The sequence below is a fragment of the Platalea leucorodia genome (genome assembly GCF_965183815.1).
Source record: "Platalea leucorodia genome assembly, chromosome: 13".
NCBI lineage: Eukaryota > Metazoa > Chordata > Aves > Pelecaniformes > Threskiornithidae > Platalea > Platalea leucorodia.
In genome coordinates this window covers 10,228,084-10,251,313 of record NC_138835.1, presented here as the reverse complement: position 1 = coordinate 10,251,313, position 23,230 = coordinate 10,228,084, and the positions used below count along the sequence as shown (strand labels likewise).

General features: G+C 40.2%; 1 protein-coding gene across 2 annotated transcripts in view; it reads left to right on the top strand.

Moving 5' to 3' along the window:
- Window positions 1–1,339: 1,339 nt before the first annotated feature.
- The window catches only part of ARFGEF2 (ARF guanine nucleotide exchange factor 2), a 39,571-nt gene continuing 17,680 nt past the window's right edge, over window positions 1,340–23,230 (top strand). For both annotated transcript variants that reach the window (XM_082326082.1, XM_082326083.1), the window contains exons 1-21: window positions 1,340–1,533; window positions 8,353–8,383; window positions 9,170–9,293; window positions 9,960–10,106; window positions 10,963–11,142; window positions 11,569–11,788; window positions 12,412–12,483; window positions 12,777–12,925; window positions 13,342–13,472; window positions 13,999–14,233; window positions 14,499–14,598; window positions 14,825–14,964; window positions 16,052–16,160; window positions 16,671–16,872; window positions 17,629–17,740; window positions 18,332–18,537; window positions 19,493–19,577; window positions 19,673–19,844; window positions 21,031–21,182; window positions 21,369–21,497; window positions 21,878–22,036. In XM_082326082.1, the coding sequence (XP_082182208.1) occupies window positions 1,395–1,533; window positions 8,353–8,383; window positions 9,170–9,293; window positions 9,960–10,106; window positions 10,963–11,142; window positions 11,569–11,788; window positions 12,412–12,483; window positions 12,777–12,925; window positions 13,342–13,472; window positions 13,999–14,233; window positions 14,499–14,598; window positions 14,825–14,964; window positions 16,052–16,160; window positions 16,671–16,872; window positions 17,629–17,740; window positions 18,332–18,537; window positions 19,493–19,577; window positions 19,673–19,844; window positions 21,031–21,182; window positions 21,369–21,497; window positions 21,878–22,036 (2,994 nt within the window). In that variant the 5' untranslated portion in view covers window positions 1,340–1,394. The remainder of the gene's footprint in view (window positions 1,534–8,352; window positions 8,384–9,169; window positions 9,294–9,959; window positions 10,107–10,962; window positions 11,143–11,568; window positions 11,789–12,411; window positions 12,484–12,776; window positions 12,926–13,341; window positions 13,473–13,998; window positions 14,234–14,498; window positions 14,599–14,824; window positions 14,965–16,051; window positions 16,161–16,670; window positions 16,873–17,628; window positions 17,741–18,331; window positions 18,538–19,492; window positions 19,578–19,672; window positions 19,845–21,030; window positions 21,183–21,368; window positions 21,498–21,877; window positions 22,037–23,230) is intronic.

Genomic DNA, 23,230 nt, shown 5'->3' with positions numbered 1-23,230 from the left:
CCTCTAACTCACATTTTTCCATACAAGTGGAGTCGTCAGCTCTCTGTGAACCAGTCCACATAATCCTCTGCACAGCAGAGGTGATCACAAAGCACCTGTCCATTTTCCCTGTGAAATAGTACTGAACTCATGCTTTGCACAAGTGTTTTGGGTTTGAAGCCTTTGTTAGTGGTTTCTAGCATAAAAATTGCAGCTCTTGACAACCTGAGACTAAAGATCCATTAATGACGTTTTAAAGAATTAGAGTCCTGCTGCTTGAGAAATACGGAAATAAAATTATAATCTAATGTGCCCCTGTATTCTCAGCTACATGTGGTTGTCTTAATTTGATTAAGCCCATCGTGGAATGACATAGAAGAGATGACTGCGTTCCAGCGATGGTTGCCAGGTTATGATGCAGAGTGTCAATGGAGTAAATTACAGATTATTTCCAAAGATTATACTGGCTTTCAAAGAGTCCAGAATTTGATTTTGGGTATAAGGTACCCTACCACATAGCCCAAAGGGTAAAGGGAGAAGATGCAGTTGGGCATAAGGTTGTAAGAGGAGATGCAATTTCTGGGACTTGAAATTTAGTTTTTAGTGATTCTTCTTTAATGTATGACTTTGGGTCTTTCACACGTTTACTGTCTCTGTGCCTCTCTGCAGGGCTCGTTCTGTAAAAGTTAACGGTGAGAATGCAAATGTTGAGATGTTTAGATTAGAAGCATTATAAAAATGAGTATTATGTTAACGTGACTTCCCTTTCAGTAATTGTAACTTAATCGATACAAGGATTAGCAGCAGTAACTGTACTTGCAGTTCTTCCTGCTATTGAAGTTCGTCCCTGAGGCCCAACAGACCAATTTCCACTGAAGCATTTTGCATTACAGCGAGGCCGTTAATCGGGTTTTGCCCCCAGAAAGTGCAGGGACAAGGAAAGGGGCCGGGTTTTGTGAAGCAGCCGGGCGGCGCCGCTGGCGGGGGGCGGGCCCCTCCCCGGGCCGCTGCCGCAGGGCGGGCCCCGCAGAGCCCCCACAGAGCGGCGCGCCGACCGCCAGCAACAGCTCAGCGGCTCGCCCGCAGCTGCGGGGAGGCGGCGCTAATTGTATTGACTGACGATCAGTGGCTCGTCTGTCAGCGGCGAGGCGCGGCGACATTGATCCCGTCGCGGCTGGGCCCCGCCCCCCCTGTCACGACCGGCCCGGCGGAAGGGGTCGGAGGGCAGGGCGGGAAGGCGGGGTGCGAGCCCGAGTCACGTGACGGTGCCAATATGGCGGCGCCGTGGCGGCGGCGCGGTGGCGGCCGCTGAGGGAGGCGCGTCTCTTCCGGGTGATGGGGCCGCGGCGCGGCCGCAGGCTCTGAGCGCCGGCCCCGGCCGCCCTCTCCCGGCCCCGCGGCGGGGCCGCCCCGCCATGCAGCCCCCGGCCCGCGAGCAGGACGCCCGCACCAAGAGCATGTTCGTGTCGCGGGCCCTGGAGAAGATCCTGGCGGAGAAGGAGGCGAAGCGGCCCCCGCACGGGCAGCTGCGGAGAGCCTGCCAGGTGGCGCTGGGTGAGTCCGCCCGGCCCGGCCCGGCCCGCGGGAGCCCTCCGCGGCCTGCGCCCTCAGAGAGCGCAGCGCTGGCGGCGGCGGGGAGGGAATCCCTGCTCGCCCGGGGCGGGGGGCGGTGTTACCCCCCCGACCCCGCTCCCGGTGCTGCCCCCCGCCACGTCGGGTTCCCGGCGGGCTGCGAGAGACCGGGCCCCCGGCGGCGGGGCTGCCGGCCGGGCCGCGGCTGAGCTCGGGACTTTGGAGCGGGGGGAAAGTTCTCTCTCTCATAGCAGACGTGCAAATAGGAGGGGAAAAACCCCAGATACCTGTTTTACTAAGTTCTGGTCTCGATGTGAAACGAAAGGGATTTGCGCTTGTCACCTCAGAACCAATTTAAATAAGTTAACTATAAACTTTTAAACTAGGAAACAGGCTGTTTGAGGCCCTCAACTTGCGGAGTCTCCAGTCTTCCAGGGCTAGTAATCTGACATCTTATCTCCAACGCATGGTTGGACTGGCTATGAACTGTTAGCCGTGTGGCCAAATGCGCAGAATCTCTGTGATGTCTTGCAGAACTGAAAATACTTTTTGTGAAGTTGGTGGACTGGTCCTGAAATCTCCTGCAAGTACAAATTGATGATATAGATCTCTGTGTTAAAGTTCTGAAAACATACGGTGTGTCATGATGGGGAAAAAATAAGCTGGGTAAAGCAATACAGCTCTCACAGTTGGAGTTCTCTATGGCCTTTCTCAGTTTGCAAAAGTGGCATATCTCTTACAGTTTTGGTTGCTTTGCACCAATATTTTTCCTTTAATTTGAGAACATTTACTGTATCCGGACAGAAGAAAAGACAGGTTGAGTATGTAAGGAAACTTGCAGATGCAAGTTCGGTCCAATGCACTGTGAAAGCAAGCTTGAAAAATAGCTGTCGTTTTTATCTTCCTTCCCACAATCCTTACCTTTAAGAAATTTATGGGAGGTAATTGTAGTGATAGTATATCCCGAGAAAGGTAACCAGATACAAAGGTATTTTTTATTATTATTTAAAGTTGACATGGTGAGCAATAGATAACACGTGTGCCCCGGCAGTGGCGCAGAGGCTGCTTTTCCTACTTCCTTTTCCTGATTTCTTCCCCAGCTCCCCCAAAGTGCACCCAACCCATTTACAGGACTGGGAACCTGTTTTGCTGCTGTGTAAATTTATTTAGAGGATGAGAAAGGGAACTTGGAACTTTCTTGAAAGAGTACTAGTGAAGGTCTCTATGTTTACTAACACATCAAAGATGATGATTTTGGGGGAAGGGTACTGTGCAATAGCACATTTGCATGTTGGATTATAACTTCTATGTCTGTATATTTTAAGGTGCAGTACGTTTAAGGTTAGTTAATGCTTGTGATGATGGACTTTTTTTTTTTGCTAATCTTGCTTGGAAAAAAAGTCCTTGTGCTTTCGTGGACTAAAGCAGAGGTCAACATTAAAAGATAACTTTCTGTTGCCCAACTGTCCTGCCCTGTAGGGCCTTGATTACTCTACTGAAGGATCTGTTATACCTGGTGAATGTTGTTGCATCATTTTAACCTGCCAATGTGAATGTGGTTTCTTTCAATGTGATTTTTTCCCAAAATTTATTCTGGTCAGGTTAAGCTCTTTTTTTACACAAATGAAAAAATCAGTCTTATTTGCATTACTTAAGTTTAATTAAACTTATACTTTATATTAAATAAGACTGACTTCAATTTCAAAAGTGTTAGCTTAATTATCGAGCCCTGTGCAATAGTAAATGTGCTAGGAAACGTGGGAAGAACATTACTTGCAGTCTGAGCAATTCAGGCCAAACTTTGTAATCTACACAAACTGTTATGAATGAAAAAACCTTCAGTGTTTTTAATAATAGTAATAAATTCCAGATAACTCTGAGTAAAATTCATTCAGTCTGAGAGAAATACAAAGTTAACTTTATGGAACTGGTAATTGTGTCAGCTGTTGTCTTTTTTTCTTTTCTCCATGTCATACTTCAAATAATCCCTTTCTGCCTCTTACTAAATTCCATTTGCTGTGCCGTCTTATTTATACAGTGGTCTTTATAATGGGGCCTTGAGGTATTGTACCATTTATAAACCACTCAACACTGGCACGGGTCATGTGTAAATGACATCTGCTCTTGGTATGAGGGAAGTCTATGATGCGTCCTTTTTCTAAATAGAGAGGAACGGGTGTATTCTAGAGCTACCTGATATAAATTATCCTGCAACTCTTTCTACAGTTTCTGCTGTAGTGTTTGTTTCTGTTAATTACACATGCTTTAAATTTTTTGTTTGGTGAGACAGAGGAATATCTTTCGAACTGTGGGAATGATGCTCTTGTTTTCTTTTACATGAGTTCTTTATTATTTTGAATGTGTTCAACTCCTGAGAACTTAAGTAAATACTGAAAATTGCTGTCATTCTTATGTAGGAAATACAGGTATTCTTTCATTCTAACTTTAAACTGTTCTTACCCTTTTTTTCTCTTCCTTTCCCAGTAATATACCTTTGACTGGAATAATACCGTGCAGTTTTGGACTGCAAAGTATGCTCATGACTTTGTAGAAATGAGAAGTGTCATAGGCTCAGATAGGACGTAAACACAAGAAAGGTGGAAGAAAAGGAACAAAACCAGTTCCCAGTGGTGTTTTTTGGTTTGTTCCCCCCCCCCCCCCCCCCCATCCACCCCTCCTTTGAAATATGCAGTGTTAATGTTGAGTAAGCGGAGTTTGAATAGATTCCTTCATTCAGTCTCTTGCTTCATCAGTAGGTGTAACGGTTGCATCCTGTACTCTTGGTGCCAGTAAGCCCCAGGAGAGGCTGGGAGAAATGGAGTTTTTAAACAGAGAAGCTGTTCTGCTCTGCTTTAGAAAACTGTGTTTTTTAGAAAACTGGTTTTCAACAGACAGCCAGTGTATTGTATATAAATAGTTGCTTAATAAGCATTTACATGGAGCTCTAGGTACACAAGGTTCTTAGTAAATCTACTGAAATAATTTCTATCCTGAAAAATTTACAGTGGAACACAGTCGGGATGTGTCACAGCAGTTCGTGTCGGTCTAATGCTCATTGTGCACCTGGGTCTCTCATACCAACTATTACTCTTGCCCTGTTAGGACTGTTTTTAATGACATACTGTGCAGCCAGCCTGGTTGTGTGACCTTCTTTGATCGCCTAGGCGCCTCCAGGTACATATCTTCGAGCTTTGTAAACAGCCGAATTTGTTTAGTTAGCTTGTTTTAAAAAAGAAAACAACTCTTAAACCATGCCTTCACTTAGGAATCTAGTTGTGTGTTTAAGTCTCTGGGTATAAACGACAGATGTCTAAAATGAGTCTGTGTTTCTTAGTTTAGTAGCCTTTTGGCTAGCATGTTTTGAGAACGCTGGGGCAAAGAGGAGATAGTCTTGCTTCATTGTGGCAGCCTTTTCTAAAGGGTTCTCTGTAGATCGATAGAATCAATAAATGTGGGGTGTTGGGTTTTTTTTATTTCAGTTTAAGGCAGCCTGGAATTGGGCAATGCAGTAGGCTTTATGGGGTTGGGGGGAGGGAAGCTTTTGCTGCTGCTCCCTGTGTTTGTGTTGGCACTGCTGTCTGGTGGTGTGACAAGCTATGGCGAGGCCTTCCTCGTGTCCTTGTGCTGACACAAGCTATGCCATTTTGTGCACAGGAAATAGTTTGCTTCCACTGAGGCAAACTTGACGGTAGGTTAGCATAGGGATGCATCTAATTGCAGGCAGGCAATTATTTCCTCCATTTTAACATATAGTTTTCAATACAAGCAAACTTAAACCATCCATCTAATACTGAACGGTAGTTACTCTCAGCATGAGCCTCATCCTGCTTTCATTATGGCCAGAAGCTCTGGAAGAAATTGCTGCAAGGCCTTGCTTGTTATTCCAGTTGTGTTGCCTGGTAGGAATGCTGAAAGGCTTGTGTTGAGTGGGCAGCACACGTAGGGCCCGGAGCTGAAGGCGTTTCTGACTGAAGTATGCGCAATGTATGCCCATACGTTCTGGCCTTGACAGCAGCAGGTAGGTCTAGCACCGAAAGCCCGAAGTGAGGGGTCAGTGTTGCGCTGTGACGACCAGACGTTGACCAAAATTCAGACTGTTCAGTAGCTGTGGAAGGAAATTGAGCTGTGCCCCTTAATCCCGTGACTGGAAGAGGAGAGCGACAGCGGCAGTAGGCTTCTGCAAGTTGGCTGTGCCTGGTTGGGGCTTCGTGGCAACAGGCTTCAATTAGGCAACAATTTCTGTTTCGCTCACTTTTGGTGGTCAGACCACCAAATGAGTGCTTCACATGTGGAGATTTCCAAAGTATTTTGATGCAATCGGTAGCAGGGGCATGCCTGTAACTTGATTTTTGTCCTTGCATTTATTCTTTTCTGCCAGCATTATTTATTAAAACACTGTTGTGGTGCAGATGTTTTTATATGGCTTTAGAAAAACCTTTATATAATAAAATTGTGGGGAACTTGGGCAGGCCTCTGATATGGGATGCTGTTCTTGCATATTTTTCCAATGCAAGATCTAATATAACTGTAAGTAAAGATGGGCATGATCATGTCTCCTTAAGGCTAAAATCTTCATGAAGTTTTGATTCAAAACTTTTTTTGCTATGCTGCTGTGCTACTAAACTGTATGGAGGGAAAGTGATCTCTCTGAAAGAGAGAGAAATTATTTCAGTAGGCTATAGAAATTTGAAAAAAAAAATAGCATTACTTGGTTACATCCTAAATGCCTTTCTTCTGCCAAGACCTGGAGGCAGGACTAAGCGTTCTGAACGTGTAAAGCTACCCAGAAAACTCTGCTTTAAGCAACCAGTTCCTGGAGGCGACAACAGTACGCTGCTCTAATAATGAGACAGATCTAAATAGGGACACAATAAATTGGTGGGTCCTTTAGTGTATGTTATTCTCAGTAGCTCTGTGGATCGTAATGTGGTGTTAAAGATGGGGAAATCAATAAAATCAAGAGGACTGAATTAAAATTTTGCTGAATTGAACTTCTGGCGAGTCATCTTGCTGATAAACCAACTGGATACTGGAACGAAGAAAACGGTGATCCAAGAAGTGGTGCTGTGTTAAGTCATTGTCTGTCTGTCTGTCTGGCATGGGAAACCTTGGTTATTTCTTATCAGCAGTCTCCGTTCTGTTGACTCTCCTTACCAGTTGAAGCCTGAAGTATTAGGGGATGATGATGCTGGGTTTGCATTGTTGTAGAGCTGCAAAGTTACTTCTAATTCTGAAATCCCAGGCACTGAGGCTATGCGCTTGGCTGGGCTCGTTGCCTTGCCGCTGGCTTGTGCAATATTGGCAAGTGAAAATTGTCTCTCCTTTAAAAGTACTGGGCATGGTTGTTTGCATGATGGTCTTGATTAGAAAATGGCGGGCTTCTGGACAGAGCCATGACGCATTGTGGGCCCGTGACTCTTCAGTTTTCTGTTGTCTGTTCTGTTGTTGACTATAGGGTGGATGATGTTCGTTCAGTTCTTGTTACGTCATTTATTGCTAACGGGTGTCGTACTCCTCCTTTGACTGCTGACTGCGTTGGCTTTCATTAATCAGAGAGTATGGCAGACAGAATAGCAAGTCCCAGTCCTGGATGTAGCTTATCACTCACAGCTTGTAGTTATACAGGTTTCCTCTGCATTTTACTTCCGTTTTCCCTATAAAATAGGGGTAGTAATGTTACAATATAGGCGTGCTTGGTAAGGATTAATTATTGTAACATTCATTGAACAATAGGACTGCGCCAAAACCTGTAATATGTGTTTGTTGCAGTCCTTGTTCCTTAGTGTGTTTTGTGTATTGATGCTTCTGAGGCAGAAGAAATTACTGAGGTTCACAGCACTGAAATCATCTGAACTCTGAGCATCTAATCCCAAACAACGGTGCCCCTCCAGGGTTGTGGAGAACAAGTCTTGATTGAGTGAATGATCCGTTTCTGATAACTTTGCAATTGAAACAAGTTTTGTAGGCATGATAATTTGCAGGCGCATGAGATAGGGTGGGATGGGCAGGTTTCCATGTGGTGTTACAAATGATTGTAGCTGTGCAGCCTTACTGTGTGTGCTATTTTCGATGTTATTTTTTGTCAGCGTTCACAGTATGTGCTTATGCTGTGTCTGCTGTAGTGCAATTCTGGTCTGTATTGCGCATCATGGTGATACGTTAGAAATCCTCAAGAAGCCATACTAGGATCTTTGGGATTTGCTGCTGTATACAATAGAAATGAGAAACTTTTTTTTTCCTGTATCTAATTTTATGAAAAGCTTCCTAAAAGTGTAATTTAAAAAAAAAAAAAAAAAAAAAAAAAAAAAGCTCTGCTGGCAAATGACAGCATGCATTTAAGATTTCTTATCTCTTGGGAGTTTGTTCAGCTGATGTCATATTGTGAGGCTTAACAAAAGCAGGCTAACTAGTGCTGTAGTTAACAGGAAGGTCAGACACCTTGAACTAATGGCTTATGCAGTGGCTTAGACTTCTGCAGCCCTGAGCTCACCCTGATGTAGACCTACTCTTGAATAAAAATTGCATACTATACCTGTGTTTTCTAAAGATATCTTTTGTTAAGAATGTTTGGAAAAATTAGCTTTTTCATGTAGAAGTTAAGAGATATGCCTTCCAATAAATGGTGTAACTGTCTACAGTCTCGGGAACTGAAGATGTTACAGGAAAGGAATAGCAAATACTGAAGTGTAAGACCTCTGGTTTGAAACAGCTTTGCTTTATTACATTTTCCTTATTTGTGTTATTGATAATGACAACTTATGTTGGTGTTAAATCCTTTGAATTTTTTTTTCTTTCTTCCAGATGAAATAAAAACGGAGCTGGAAAAGCAAAGGTAAATTATTAATTGCTGTAAACTGTGCCAGAAAACAGTAAGTGGAATAATTTGATAGTGGAAATGTAAGAGTGTATATGCATCACGGCAATGAGTTTGTGAAGACCCAGTTACACACCTTTCTGCCAAAAACATGATATGGCCCGTGTGTTCCAATTGCACAATGTTTGTGGCTATGGGTACTCAAGCCATAACTGCTTCTGAATTTCACTATGAAAAAATTGCGGAACTTCTAAAAGGTGCTAGTTTTTCACTTCCTTTTACTGGGCTTAATATAACCTGATAGGAAGTCATAAAGAGCAGCAGGTATCCTCTGTTTGATAGTATATGCTCCTAACTACCTAGATCAAGAATACCAATTTAAATATTACTTACATCCAAATTTTAAAACACTTTTCCAGCACTGTGCTATGATGTAAAATGAGCCCCCAAATGTGTTTCTCTTTCCTTATATGGGCCCTGTTTAATTCAGAATAACTTGGGTGGATTTATCATTAAGTTATGTAGGAGTTCCCCAGTATTTCAGGTAGTGGGACAGTGTTGGAGTGTAGTGAGGGAAGAGTTAAGTTGAAGAATATATGGAAAAGATCAGATGCGATACAAATAAATGTTTTTTTTTTTTTTAAGAAAACTGAACCTTCTTAAAGAAAGTATGTGTGAGAGAAACTTGCATTACATTTGTATGCTGCTCTGTACTGTTCAGCTTTAAATTTAGAAAAGGAGGAAGTATAGTTTGCTGTGATATACATGTTTAGAAAAATTAATAACTCTTCTTAACTGACCTAGAGAAGGCACTGCTGCTCCACCAAAAGCAAACTTCATCGAAGCAGATAAATATTTCCTTCCATTTGAACTGGCCTGCCAGTCAAAGTCTCCACGCATTGTCAGTACTTCACTGGATTGTTTACAGGTAAGCGTTCTGTTTAAACTTGGACAGAGTGAAATGGAGAAACATGCAGTTACAAAAACCTTGTGTGCTGTTGGCATTCTTAGAGTGAAGAAGTAATGTTGTCCTGAGTACATAAGCTGTGCAGATACCCACTACAGCTACCTAGATGCCTAAACCATGCAAAGTCAGAAAAGTGTGTGTTGTTTTGTAGCGAAGCAAGATTTTATTGAAGGTCATGAATGCTTACATTATTCAGTAAAGATGTTTCACCTATGGTGCTCTAAAAGGAATATTTATCATGGTGTTTCTTGTAGTGCTGATGGTATGGGAGGTCAGACTCTGGAATCTTTCTACCTTGTTCCTCCTTAGATTCTTATAAAAAAACCAAATGCAACTTCAGGGCAGAACCTTTCTGCTGTGAATAGGTACAAAGACTGATGTTAAAAAATGTTGTCTGGTTATGGTAGGAAGAAATGGGTGGAAAAAGCTTGTGTTATCGCTTACTAAATCTGTTTTGTCTAGATGTGTGAATAGTCCAAGTATTTGGTAGCCATATTGATGGTGTTAACTAATTTTAACACAAAAATTTAAGTGAGGTATGCTGTCTAAAACCCCCTTTTTATGCTGTACTTGACTGTATTTTACTTAACAGTATATGGTTGTCTAACCTGTGTTCTTTCTACCTAGAAACTCATTGCATACGGACATATCACTGGCAATGCTCCAGACAGTGGAGCTCCTGGAAAACGACTGATTGACCGAATAGTTGAAACCATTTGCAATTGCTTTCAGGGTCCTCAAACAGATGAAGGAGTACAACTGCAGATAATTAAGGTATTCTGTTTGGTTCATTTTGCTGCAATATGAATTTGCTTTCTCTGATTTTGTAACCAAAGAAAAATTCAATGCAAAGAACTGCTTAGGGCCCAGTTTCTCCATTTCTTACACTGTTAGATGTGTCATTGAGTTTAGGGAGGCTGTCACCAGGTCAGAATTGGTATGTGAAATGTATTTCGTCTTGGTGAAGCAGAACATGAGGGAATACTTTATAAATGTTTGTCCTTTCTGGGATGAGACATGGCCTGGATACTTTATCTTGCAGGCAGCTCGATGTTCGTCTTCTAGACTGGTAATGCCCACATTCATTGGGCCAATGAATTGTTATCAGCCTTCAACTGAAGGCACTGTAACTGTGATGCAGTATCATGGCCTGCTGCTCTAGCCTGTCTGCTCTTATGTCCTTTTTTCCAGAGAGATCTGCAGTATATGTTCTCAACAAGGCATAGTGGTTCCGAAATCTACATGGGCTAATGTAGCTGAGGTTAGAAGTTGGTGAACCTTCTAGTAATCTAATTTGATGGCAGTGTACACCACTTGGCCCTTTCATAAGAAATGAAGCTATAGAATATAATGATAACTGTTTTGTTTGGAGGTGGAATGTCTCCCTTAGTGGAAAATTAATTGTAATAAAACAATTTAACAGCTCAGAAGAGAAGAGAGACATGTGGAAGTTCTGTTCCTTTCTTTGATTTGAAATGTCGTTTCAGAGAACTAGAAGTTCCTTATAATGTCTTATAAACAGATATATGTTTCATAACAAACCCACTGATTATTATGGAAGACCTGCGTGAAATGTATTGCTGCCTACTTGCTTAGATTTCATTTTTTACTGTGTTATGGACTTTTTCAGGCTCTCCTCACTGCAGTAACATCTCCGTATATAGAAATTCATGAAGGAACAATTCTTCAGACTGTTAGAACCTGTTACAACATCTATCTGGCCAGTAAAAATCTTATTAATCAGACAACTGCCAAAGCTACCCTTACGCAGATGTTAAATGTCATTTTTACACGGATGGAAAATCAAGCTGTATGTAACTATTACTTTTGCTCATCTCAAATGCTTAGGCTTGACAAATGAACAGAAAACTTTATTACTATTTTAATGGGTCTGTCATTGTAATTGGATATCTATTGATTTGTAATTTAAAAAAACCTGTCAAATCCTGCAGTGAAGCATACTGACTGATTAAAAATAAAATATGAAGCTTATTGCTGATAACGAGGTTTCACGCTCTAGTTTCTGCCAAGTGGCTTTGTATAAACAAATGATGGGATGCTTTTAAAATAAGCTTGAAGCGCATCTTTTTAATTTGACAGGCCAAGTGGCTATATTTTCAGTGTTTCTTTCTTGTTAACACGTGAATTCACGGAGGAACATCAGTCATCATAGACATCTGTTTTCTCTTATCATGTTTTGTGCCTTAGATTAACTTTTTTGTATTGGTTTTTCAAGATACAAGAATCCAGAGAAGTAGAAAAAACAAATCAGCAAAAATCCCAGTCTCCCGCAATTCAAGCAGTGACCAGGTCTCCGAAAATCGGTCAATTAAAGCACAGCTATCAGGAAGGCAAACCCACCGCTCCTGTAAGTGTGGAATTAACGAACGGTGAGCCTGAGAGGGCAGAAAACGGAGATATGAAGTTGGAGCAGGATCTGACTCTTTCAGTATCAGGTGAACAAGAATAGGTTGTATCTGTTGCTTTCAGTTATGTCATGGTTTAACCCCAGCCGGCAACTAAGCACCACCCAGCCGCTTGTTCACTCCCCCCCAGTGGGGTGGGGGAGAGAATCAGAAGATTCTATTGGAAAATGCTCTTTTAGGCTGTTTTGGGGAGAAGTGACTGGGGTTATTGGCTCAAATCATGCTTGCGTTTTCTCAGTGGTTATTCAGAGTAGACAGGCCATCCTTACCTTGTGTCTACAACACTATAACTGTTGAAGAAAGGCTCATGTTTTCCCAGAATTCTAGTAAAACCATATAGTTTATGTATATAGAATTATAACAGAATTTGAATTGATTAGGTTGGTAAAGGGGAAGGAAAGGGAGAGAATAATCACAGTGCGTGGGAAGTGACAGAATCACTTTGAGGTAATTGAAGTCCTGTGGCAAAAATAATGTGTGTTATGAAGACCTTATGATAAGCATATACTGTATCCAAATTAGGAATGTAGGCTATTCCAAAACTAAAAGTTTGCTAACAGTTGTTAACAACAAATGACAAAATCACTGCATTAAAAATATCAGTGCTTTGATTTAAGCAACAGAAATAACAATCTCTTTGTGTATTTCATTAGAGGAAGCAACTGATGGAGGAAAAGAAATGGTTAAAGGCATCTTGGAAGATGTGGTCAAGTCAGCTGTGAAAGGTAGCAAAATCTTCTGAAGTAAAATAAATGTGTGTGTATTGCCAAACTTTTATTCTTGTGATTATAAAAGCATGGAAGTTATTTTTTGTTACTAAGTATCTTGTCAAGAACACCTACTAAAGCAGTAAGAACAGGTTTTTATTGTCTCAATATTCTTCTTTTGCTGGTAGCCGAGAAACTTTTTAGTTAACCAGTGCTGCTTCTGTCCCACCTGGTTGTAGAGCTTTACAGAGTCACGGGATGAAAAAGCTCAATGGGTGATATTAATCAGTTTTCCTTTTTCTTCTTTTTAGTGGCTGAAGAAAAGCAGGTAACAGAAACAGTTAAGGCTCTGCCTGCATTGGAGACTGCAGATATTGCACTTTCTGGCTCTGGTAATGAAAATGTACAAACAAATGGGATTCCAGATGACGGGCAATCTGTTTCCTCCACTGATAATCTGGTAAATAACTTCACTGGATGCTAATGTATATTTAGGAAAGGAGAAATGTTTTTATCATGCCAGCTAATGCCGTGGGTTTTTGGGGAGGGAAGGGACAGAAGCTTTAATGTATGTGTCCTGCTCAGGTTTGAAAAGGAAGCAGCAACTGCAATTTAAGTAGATACTGAAAACAACTGTTCTAAAATTGATTATGTTAATTGCATTTTAATACAGGGTGGGGGCAGAGGGGAAGAGTCTGTCAACATGTGTGAAAAGATCCAGATCACTTGTAGTCCTGTTTAGGTTTAGTTTAAACTTTGCCAAATATACTGCTTTTTTTAATCTGTAGCTAATTCTCAGAGGAGCTGTGGAATCTTCCTAATTGCTCTGTTCTTTTGTCTCACTGAGGATCTAATGTTGTGTTTCTTGCTCTCAAGGAAACAGATGTATCTGGACATCAAGCTGCTGCCAGATTTTCCCATGTTCTACAAAAGGATGCCTTCCTTGTGTTCAGGTCATTGTGCAAGCTCTCCATGAAACCACTTGGTGATGGACCACCAGATCCCAAGTAATGAGACTGTATTTATTACACTGTCCTCTTGAGGTAGCTTTTGGAGACACTTAAGTACCTGCTGTATAGTAAAGCAGGTATTCAAAATTTGCCTGTCAGGCCCTTATTTCAGTTAGCTTGATGAATCTGGCATTGAACCTTGCTTCAAATTATTGAAAAATTAATACTTTTTTTGTGTGTGTGTAATAGGCTTATTAATCTTATCAGTTGAAGTGGCCTTGACTATAGTATTTGTGAAGCTTTTGATGGGGAAGTGGGGGAATGCTTCTTAGTAGCACTGAGTTGCATCTATTATCCTAGTCTAGGATGTTAATACTCCTGGAAAATCTCCAAATTAAGATGGTAGATGTTGTCCAAAATCACGTGCAGGCTGATTTCCACCCCTCCTGCCGCCTGCATTGAAACGAATTAAAATAGCAGTCATTTCTTCTTGACGTAGAAGAAATGCTATAGTGCTCATGTTGAATACAAGTATGTATTCAGAAATACAATAAAAATGTATTTAATGTTGAATTTTTTCTAGATCCCATGAATTGCGTTCTAAGATAGTGTCTCTCCAGCTTCTTCTCTCAGTACTGCAGAATGCTGGTCCGGTTTTCAGGACACACGAAATGTTCATCAATGCAATCAAGCAATATCTTTGTGTAGCATTATCTAAAAATGGAGTCTCTTCTGTTCCTGATGTATTTGAGCTCTCTCTTGCCATCTTTCTCACGTTGCTTTCAAATTTTAAGACCCACTTAAAAATGCAGATTGAGGTGAGAGACTTTTTACCTATCGTTTGTGTGATGCTTTAGTTCTCAAATAAAAATACTGCAATGATAAAAAGACAGCTGGAACCTAGAAGTTAATGTCTTAGTTTTGTTTGCTTACTAAACTAGTGTATTATTACTGTATTCAAATTCTAATATGCATGAGATGATACTCTTCCAGAGAAATTACTGAATAGAAATGAATTTGTACGTTTGACATGGTTCTAATGAGTTTCAGATCATCAAGTCCTTTATCTCATTTGTTTTGCAGGTGTTCTTCAAAGAGATATTCCTGAATATTCTAGAGACTTCTTCAAGCTCCTTTGAACACAAATGGATGGTGATTCAGACTTTAACTAGAATTTGTGCAGGTACTTCCATTGTCGTGAAAAGCAGTCACTTCCTCTGGCAGCAGATGAAAATTGTTTTGAAGGCAAATGCCACATATAATGTTTAATGGTGAAAAGTTTAATTTGATCCCATAGTGCTTGGGTTAAATGTCTGGATTTGTCCGCATTGCCTGCTCTGACTGGCTGATTCCTTTTAAAAATGCTGTTACACTGAATCCTAATACTTGCACTTTCTTTTATTTTCAAGATGCCCAGTGTGTAGTGGATATTTATGTTAACTATGACTGTGACTTAAACGCTGCTAATATATTTGAACGCCTTGTAAACGATTTGTCCAAAATCGCACAGGGACGAAGTGGGCATGAGTTGGGAATGACGCCTTTACAGGTAAGAAAAACAGCTTTGAAGATAAAGTACTATTTTTTCATAAATGGTGCCGTCTCTGCATCGTTATTGATACTTTCAGTGGTTTGTGTTGTCTGTAACCTACTGATGTTACTTTTTTATTAGTTAGCTAATTTGCAATTGGGTGCTGAAGCAGTACAATTAATTGACTTGGTGACTTTGCTGCATATTTGCATTGTGACACTAGGCTTGTTCTGGGCTCTTTTGTTGGGCTGCCATGGGAGAGAGAATCAAATGAGCCTTCCTCTGTCTTACTCAAATGACTTTCCTTCTGGGGCATATGAACCAGTAGTACCTTCATCTTGTGTTTGCTTTGCACAAACTTTTTATGCTGTATCTCCACCGCAAGTATTTTATTTTTAAAATTATATTTTCCCTATCCTTAGAGGAAGGGTGGAGTATAGACTGCTTTCAGCAAAAGCAGGTATTTCTGACATTGGTCTTGCCTATAGCACTGTTTTTTTAGCCCAGCCTAATGTCTTTCAGGGCTGAAGTGAACTTGGTGCCAGTGTTGGTCTTGGAACTGAGTGCACCTCACACCTTCGATTAGAATTGTATCAATGCTTGCTTGATTTCCACCCCCCCACACTTGTGGTCCTATGACCAGAAAATGGACATAAAAACCAGGAGACCTTTGTTTCAGATTTTGAATAGAGCTGTTTACTGTACAGCTAAGGTGTAGTGAGACGTTTGTCTTGCTTGCGGAGAGATCTGGCACTATAGAAGCTTACTGGATGGTCATAATCATTCATACAGCAAAGGGGCTGCATTCAGGATTTGGTGTATATTGCCCCCTGGTTGTACTCATCACTTGTCAATAGACCATCTGCTTAAAGCAGCTGGAATGTGTTCTGGTGTCAGTCTGTTATGGTTGCTTTTGGCCCAGATGTATCCAACCTAAATAGTCAAGGGGTAGAAACTTTGCATAACCAACGGAAAGTTCGTCAGTTAGGGGGAAATCTGAGATTTGAATGGTGTGATGTAATGCCTTCTAAAAACTTGTGGATATACATATACTGGTTTGGGGTTTTGATGTGGTGTGTGTTTTTGTTTTTGTTTTGTTTTTTAGGAACTAAGCCTGAGGAAAAAAGGACTTGAATGTTTGGTTTCTATTTTAAAATGTATGGTAGAATGGAGCAAAGACCTTTATGTGAACCCCAATCATCAGGCTAGCTTGGGTAAGATTGTTTCCTTATGGAGAGACTAATTCATTTAATAAGTTTGTCCTTGTGTTCATTCAGTCTTTAGAAGCTATTCTGAAGTGTGGATGCTATGTTTTCACATAATGGTTTGTTTATACAAATGAAGTATTTTACAAACCATTGTTAATGCTGTTGCAGTAACCGACTCTCCGAGTGTCTGGTTCAAACAACCAGGTTCTGTTTAAGAGCTTTAGCCAGGCCATTGTCTACGCTATAAAAGCTGGCTTTTGGAGAACAGGACATGTGACAAATCTTGCAGTTACTAAGATAAAGTGCAATAATTTCTCTGTAGCTGCTGCTGCTCTTCTGCCTTTTGTGGGATTATTTTGGAATTGCATCAATATAGCATCTTCATGTAATGTAGACTGCCAAAAAGTATACGTGGTAAAATAAGAATATTGACTCATAAATTTCTACTAACAAGTTTTATAACTAAAAGCTTTTGACTGAACAGGATAACTTAAGTCTCGCCCTGTTTATAAATAGGTTCATATAAACCGTCTGAACAGGAAATGGCTGAAGGTAAATGCCTTGAGAGTGGAGGGAGACGGAGTAGTGTCAGCTCATTGGACTCCACTGTGTCGTCAGGAGTTGGAAGTGTTGGTACCCAAACTGCTGTCCCAGATGATCCTGAGCAATTTGAAGTCATCAAGCAACAAAAGGAAATAATTGAACATGGGATAGAACTGTAAGTCCAGTATGACAGGAAAACAGAAGTTCACTAGTAAAAAAACCTACATGTACAATCATATTGTTTCTTATCCTCTTACACAACCAAACCTGTAGGGACACTTACAAATTGATCTTAATGCTGAAGGCTCTTGCCTCCTTGCTAGCGCTGGAGGCTATTGTAGTTAAAAGGAATTCAATGAAATCTTGGGTGGAGTGGAGGGTGGTTTCACAGCTTTCCTTTGTGCTAGTCCAGCTGCACAAGAGAGGAAAGTGTGGGTATATCTAGAGAGAAATTGATTTGAGCAGGCAGGCTTAATGTTGTCTTACAGCTTTTATACCATTTGTTGTCTTTTATTGAAATAGAGTTTGGGTAATTAAATCATCGTCCAGCTATGCTTTACTCTTTTTCATTAATTTGAAGATCTTTATGTCTGTAAATGCTATAAAGAGGTCTTGATCAGCAACATTTTTAACATTCCATGGAAATTCTCTTATTTTTAATATTTCAAAAGGGTTGCTTTTTAAGTGAGTTTTCCAGCAATAACTTTTAAGCTTATCAGCAACTGAATGTACCTTATGAGTTGTAGCCTATGGTGTGATATAGTTAATACATTTGTTGTGCATTCTTTGACTTTTTTTCTAACCAGAAAAAAAAGACATAGAGCTACAGCACAGAATCTTTGGTTTAGAAGGGCTCTGTAAAACTAAAATTTTATAGGCTGTGATATTTTTCAATATATGTCTCAATTTCCCCATGTTTTTGTCTGAATAGGTTTAACAAAAAACCAAAGAGAGGAATACAATATCTACAGGAGCAGGGAATGCTTGGCACTACAGCAGAGGACATTGCACAATTTTTGCACCAAGAAGAACGCCTCTGTTCTGTAAGACTGCATGCAACATAAGATAATTAATACTCTTGCCCCTGTTGTCTTCTCCCCATCTTCTGATGTCTGTATGCACTCTCTCTTTAGTTCATATTTCATTAATACATAGGTGAAAGTGTAAGGGCTCTAATGCAGGTACTTAATACCAATACTATTTTATATTTACTTGCTGTCCCAGGCTTTTTAGTAAAGTAGCTGTGTTTACAATAAAGCGCTGAAGGGATTCCCCGTAAATGGGAACATGCATTTTATCTCTATCCGCATTAGCGCTATCTTGCCAGCAAAGGAATATCGTGTACTGCAGTGGCAAAGCATTCTCTGCTGCATGTGAAATTGGGCACAGTTCAGCTTTCCTTGGCTCTACAGTAATGCGGATCTTGCCTTGGGAAGTGAGGGAAGCACGAATATGCAGGCTAAAGGCATTTCTAATGACACCGCTTTCTTGTCATCCCTCTAACGGTTGCTCTGCCCGCTCAGTGAAGCGTATCAGTCTTACAAAACTGACAGCTGTGCAATTCTTGTGCTATACACTTCCTTGCAAAGCTGGCAGTTGGATTACACAGTAATAACTGTCTCTTGTGTTTTTAGACTCAAGTAGGGGAATTTCTTGGGGAAAGCAACAAGTCTAACAAGGAAGTGATGTATGCCTATGTGGACCAGCTTGATTTCTGTGGAAAAGATTTTGTCTCTGCTCTACGTATATTTCTGGAAGGTTTTCGTCTGCCAGGTGAAGCCCAGAAGATCGATAGATTAATGGAGAAGTTTGCTGCTAGATATATTGAATGCAACCAACGGTAATTCAAAACCTTTGCATTGGATAAGTGCCTGAAGAATGGCTGTCATGTTTGTGGCCCCTAAGGGCAAGGTGCAGCTCACACTCATAGCAGGTCAGGAACTCTACCGGTTTGTGTGAGGAGCACATCTCTTTGCTAATGTTGGTGCTGAACCTCTTCAGCAGCTAGGCAAAATGGGAACTTTGGATAGAAAGTATACTGATGCTGGCATTTCATTAAATCCCAAATATTTGCTAGAAGGAACTATGGGAAGAGGGAAGCCTTAAGTATGTTAAATTGTCTCTGTATTAGCTGTTCTGTTTGTAAACAAATGTAGATCAGTCAAGTGTAAACAACAGTAATAACCAGTAGCAATTGCTAAAATTAGAAATACATGGCATAAATGGCTACTAAGATGTTACACGTGTTTTTGCTTGCCCGTTAGATGTTGAACAATGTGTACACGTTAGCTGACATCAGGTAGGCAGTGTGGCTGTTGTTACTAATGCAGTAAACTAGCATTGAAGTTTAGCTATGTATTCAGACTTAATTGGTTCCCATTCCTTAGTCCAGTTGGTGCATCGCTGCATTGGTTTTGTATAATTCTATTAGGATTTGTATTATTCTATTATTATTTGTATAATGAAACCCTGGGACTGAAAAATAAGCTGTTCTTTAGCTTTTGCAGGATTACCCAAAGAAGGATAATGTATAACCTTTTGGGAATATATTTGAAAATTCCAGTCATCGCTAGTTTTCAACATTGTAAAGAAGATGCTTTTATATTTTTTCCCTTTTTATTTGCATTTTAAAACACTTGGGGCTTCATGCATTTCTAAAGACTAATTTTAGGCTCTGTTAGCTCTTCAGTTGAATGCATAGCACTTCTGGGTGTTTTTCTTGCATGTAGAAATAGAGCTAATGGATTGAGGAATTACGGCTCTAAAAACCTGTTTTGTTTTTTTCCCTCCCTTAGGCAAACACTATTTGCTAGTGCTGACACTGCCTATGTTTTGGCATACTCTATTATAATGCTGACTACAGACTTGCACAGTCCACAGGTAGAAATTAAAAAAAAACCCAAACTTGTAGAAGTTAAAATTTCCCTGGAACTTGCATTCAAAATCTGATATCCAACTTCCGTTCTTTTTTACAGGTAAAAAATAAAATGACAAAGGAGCAATACATTAAAATGAATCGAGGAATCAATGACAGTAAAGACCTGCCAGTAGAGTACTTATCCACAATCTATGAAGAAATAGAAGGAAAGAAAATTGCAATGAAAGAGACAAAAGAATACGCAATTACAACCAAGTGTAGTAAACCAAGTAAGAAGGAACTAGAAACTGGAAAGACCACAGTGCTCTTGAACTATTGCAGTAACTCTCAGGATGGCATAGTGGAGTTCAGATCCCTTTTTGAAAACATTTTTGTGCAATAAATAAATTACATTTAGAATGGCTAATATAGATATTTGGAATTAAACTGGCTCAGTTATTACTTAATACTGCTACTTCTGTGATGGAAACAGCTATGTAAGGGCATCTGGCACCGTTGCAGAGAGGCACTAGAAACTAGATTTGGTTTTTGTTGTTGTTGGTGGTGGGGTTGGTTTGTTTGTTTGTTTGTTTTTTAAGCATTAGAGGAAAATGGTAGAATAACTGAAGGTGGCACTTACTTTGCAAGTTAACTTCTTGTTTTTATGTGCTAGACAACAGGTGGGTTTTTGTTTTGGGTTGGGTTTTTTTTGTCTCCCTGTCAGTAGCATGTCATAGTTCAGAGGCTGGTAAGTGCCACAGTCCTTGTGATAATGTTTGAAAAAGAGGGAGATCAGAGGGTTTGTCATGATCTATAGACACCTGTGCTCATCTAGACCAAATGAGGACATCTGTGTGTAGTGTACACTAGAAACCAGTATCCCCAGTTGTACTCTGCTTTTACTTAGAGTAGCTGATATTAATTTAATTCAAATTAGTAAATTCTGAATCTCCAGCATAGTGGTTTTTTTCAGTGTTTTCTGTGCTGTTTTCAGGTTTCCTAGATCAAAATAGAAACAAAATTAATTTGCTTGAAAAGTGAAGTTGCAACCTTTTAGCATCAGGATAAAGAAACACTAAGTTATTAATTTATTTATCAAGTTGGTGAGGGCTAGTTTTGTTTTGAGGATGTCAGCCTAAGAAAATGAAGGATTTTCCATCCATTTTTACAGACAGAGTGACTTAATGGAGTATGCCTCTCTGACTTCCAGTGATAGGTCATAATGTGGCATATAATAAAGGGCTGAATTAGTTATTTTGTACAGAATAAAGTCTTAAGTTGGGGTGTGGGTTTTAGTGCTGGAGTTCCTTGCTTGCAACCTATGACAGCCTCCTGAATGCTAATGTTCTGGAAGATTTTTATCTTTAGATTTCATTTACAATACCTTTATTTAACATTTTGTCATGCTCAACGCACAGACATGGAATACGCTCTTATAAAAAAGAAACCAATGCAACCGCGTGGTGTTCCCTTTAGGTGTAGCTAACGAGAAGCAGCGGAGGTTGTTGTACAACTTGGAGATGGAACAAATGGCTAAAACAGCTAAAGCCCTCATGGAGGCCGTAAGCCACGCAAAGGCTCCTTTTACTAGCGCCACTCATCTGGATCACGTCAGACCCATGTTCAAAGTGAGTGTGAAGTTCTCCTTGTCTCTTCATTGCTAGGAGTTTTAGGCATGGAAAAAAGTGGAAAATTACTCTGAGCAGTTAGGTAATGCAACAGGTGGACTCTTTGGATAGATTTGGTTTCGGTTACCTCGTGTTTTGGGCTAAAATTGTAACAGACTTCTGAACTTAGTTTCTTCCTTTCTTTAGCTTGTATGGACTCCATTGCTGGCAGCTTACAGTGTTGGCTTGCAGAACTGTGATGACACAGAAGTTGCATCCCTTTGTTTGGAAGGAATACGATGTGCAATTAGAATAGCCTGTATCTTCGGAATGCAGGTTTGTATAAGACTTAGCATGGGGCTTGCTGAGGGCAGTGTTGGCTGTGGGAGGGAGATGAAGAATTACAAACAACTTATACATAGAAAATGAAGTGTCTCTTCTACTTTCTTGAAATGGTAAAATAAAATACTACCATCTCATTTTAGTTTGTTTTAAGATCTTGATATTGTCAAGCTTTTCTTCAACTCTGCTCTCCTTCTATTGCTGAGTCTTCTGTTAAGAGCATTTGCTAACTTGCCTCCTACTCTCCTTCAGCTGTAAAGTGCTCTAATAGTGCCAGCTATACATAGAAGGAAAACTGTGTGGGCGTGCTGGACAAGTAGCTTTCTCTAGCTCTTCAGGGACTTGATTATGATGCTTTTTTCTCTGTCTTGTAGCTTGAACGAGATGCTTATGTACAGGCCCTTGCTCGTTTTTCCTTGTTGACCGCCAGTTCCAGTATTACAGAAATGAAACAGAAGAACATAGATACCATTAAGACACTTATTACAGTTGCTCACACAGATGGCAACTATCTTGGGAACTCTTGGCATGAGGTAAAAACTTGATTAGTTTAACTAGTGCAACTGAGCTGTCATCTGAAAACTTGCAGGGTTTTGTTCTTCTACTACTTTCAGTCTTTAGTAACTGCATTTGCTCCCAGCTTGTGTCAGAATGCTGTTTAAAATGTGGATGCAAGTGCGTTATTTTGTTAGTGGTTTTTACATATGTGTGTGTGTGTGTATGTATATAATTATATAAAATAATGCACTGCATTTTTTTGATAGACCCTATTGACACTGTGTGAACAATGTTGTAATTTTTGTAGGTGCCTTTGATATGGAATTAAAATGATATTAAAATCTCATTTGACTTCAGAGAATTCTGCACAGAAACCATTGCATTCTTGTTCACGTAAACATAAATATTCTAGCTCACAGGTCCAGACTTGCCTGTGCAGTGTTTTGCAGCACTTATACCATGATCACATGAAAAATTAGGGCTAAAATAACTTGGTGGGGGATAGGTAAGGATAGGCTATTAGGATCATATGTATTTTCTTAAAGCATATTTTCCAGGAGCTCTTTAATCAGATCTAAATCTGTGCTGCTGCTAAAAGGGGCATTCCTGCTGCATTATATTCTCTGGCATTAGTCTTTGGCTACATGATAATGTGAGCCAAAGGGTTCTCTAGCTGACAAATTACTTGGACCTGACTTACAGCATACCCCCACAAATTATTGTGCCAGTCGAAGGTATGTTGCAGTGGGGGAGTAAGAAAGAAGAGATAGTCCGTTTTGTGCTGATGGCAAGGCACAATTTTGGCATCTTCACTGTCTACATTGGAACATTGTTACTCGAAGTGGTAGCTGCAATAATTCAGTCTTTTCATCTCTCTGGGACAATTAACTCTCTAGAAGATCAACTCCAAGTTGTTTATAGTTTTGAAGGTTGATGCTGTGAGAAGTAATAAAAAGGTTTCCTCTAGTAGTTAGAGATCCAATTTAGATTTTTGGGTACTGTTTATTTTTTCTCATATTGGAATGATTCGTGGCAGCTGGTGATCTTGCATGAATCACTGAACTTTATTTCCAGTTGTATTGGTAATGTTTTAGCTACAGCAAAACTGTTATCGTTGTCAAAGTTGTTTTAAAGATTAGAGAACCTGGGAAGGTTATTAAATATAAATACATGTTAGGAATAAAAATATAATGGTGTCCAGAAATGCAATGTTTAAATATCTTTTGGTT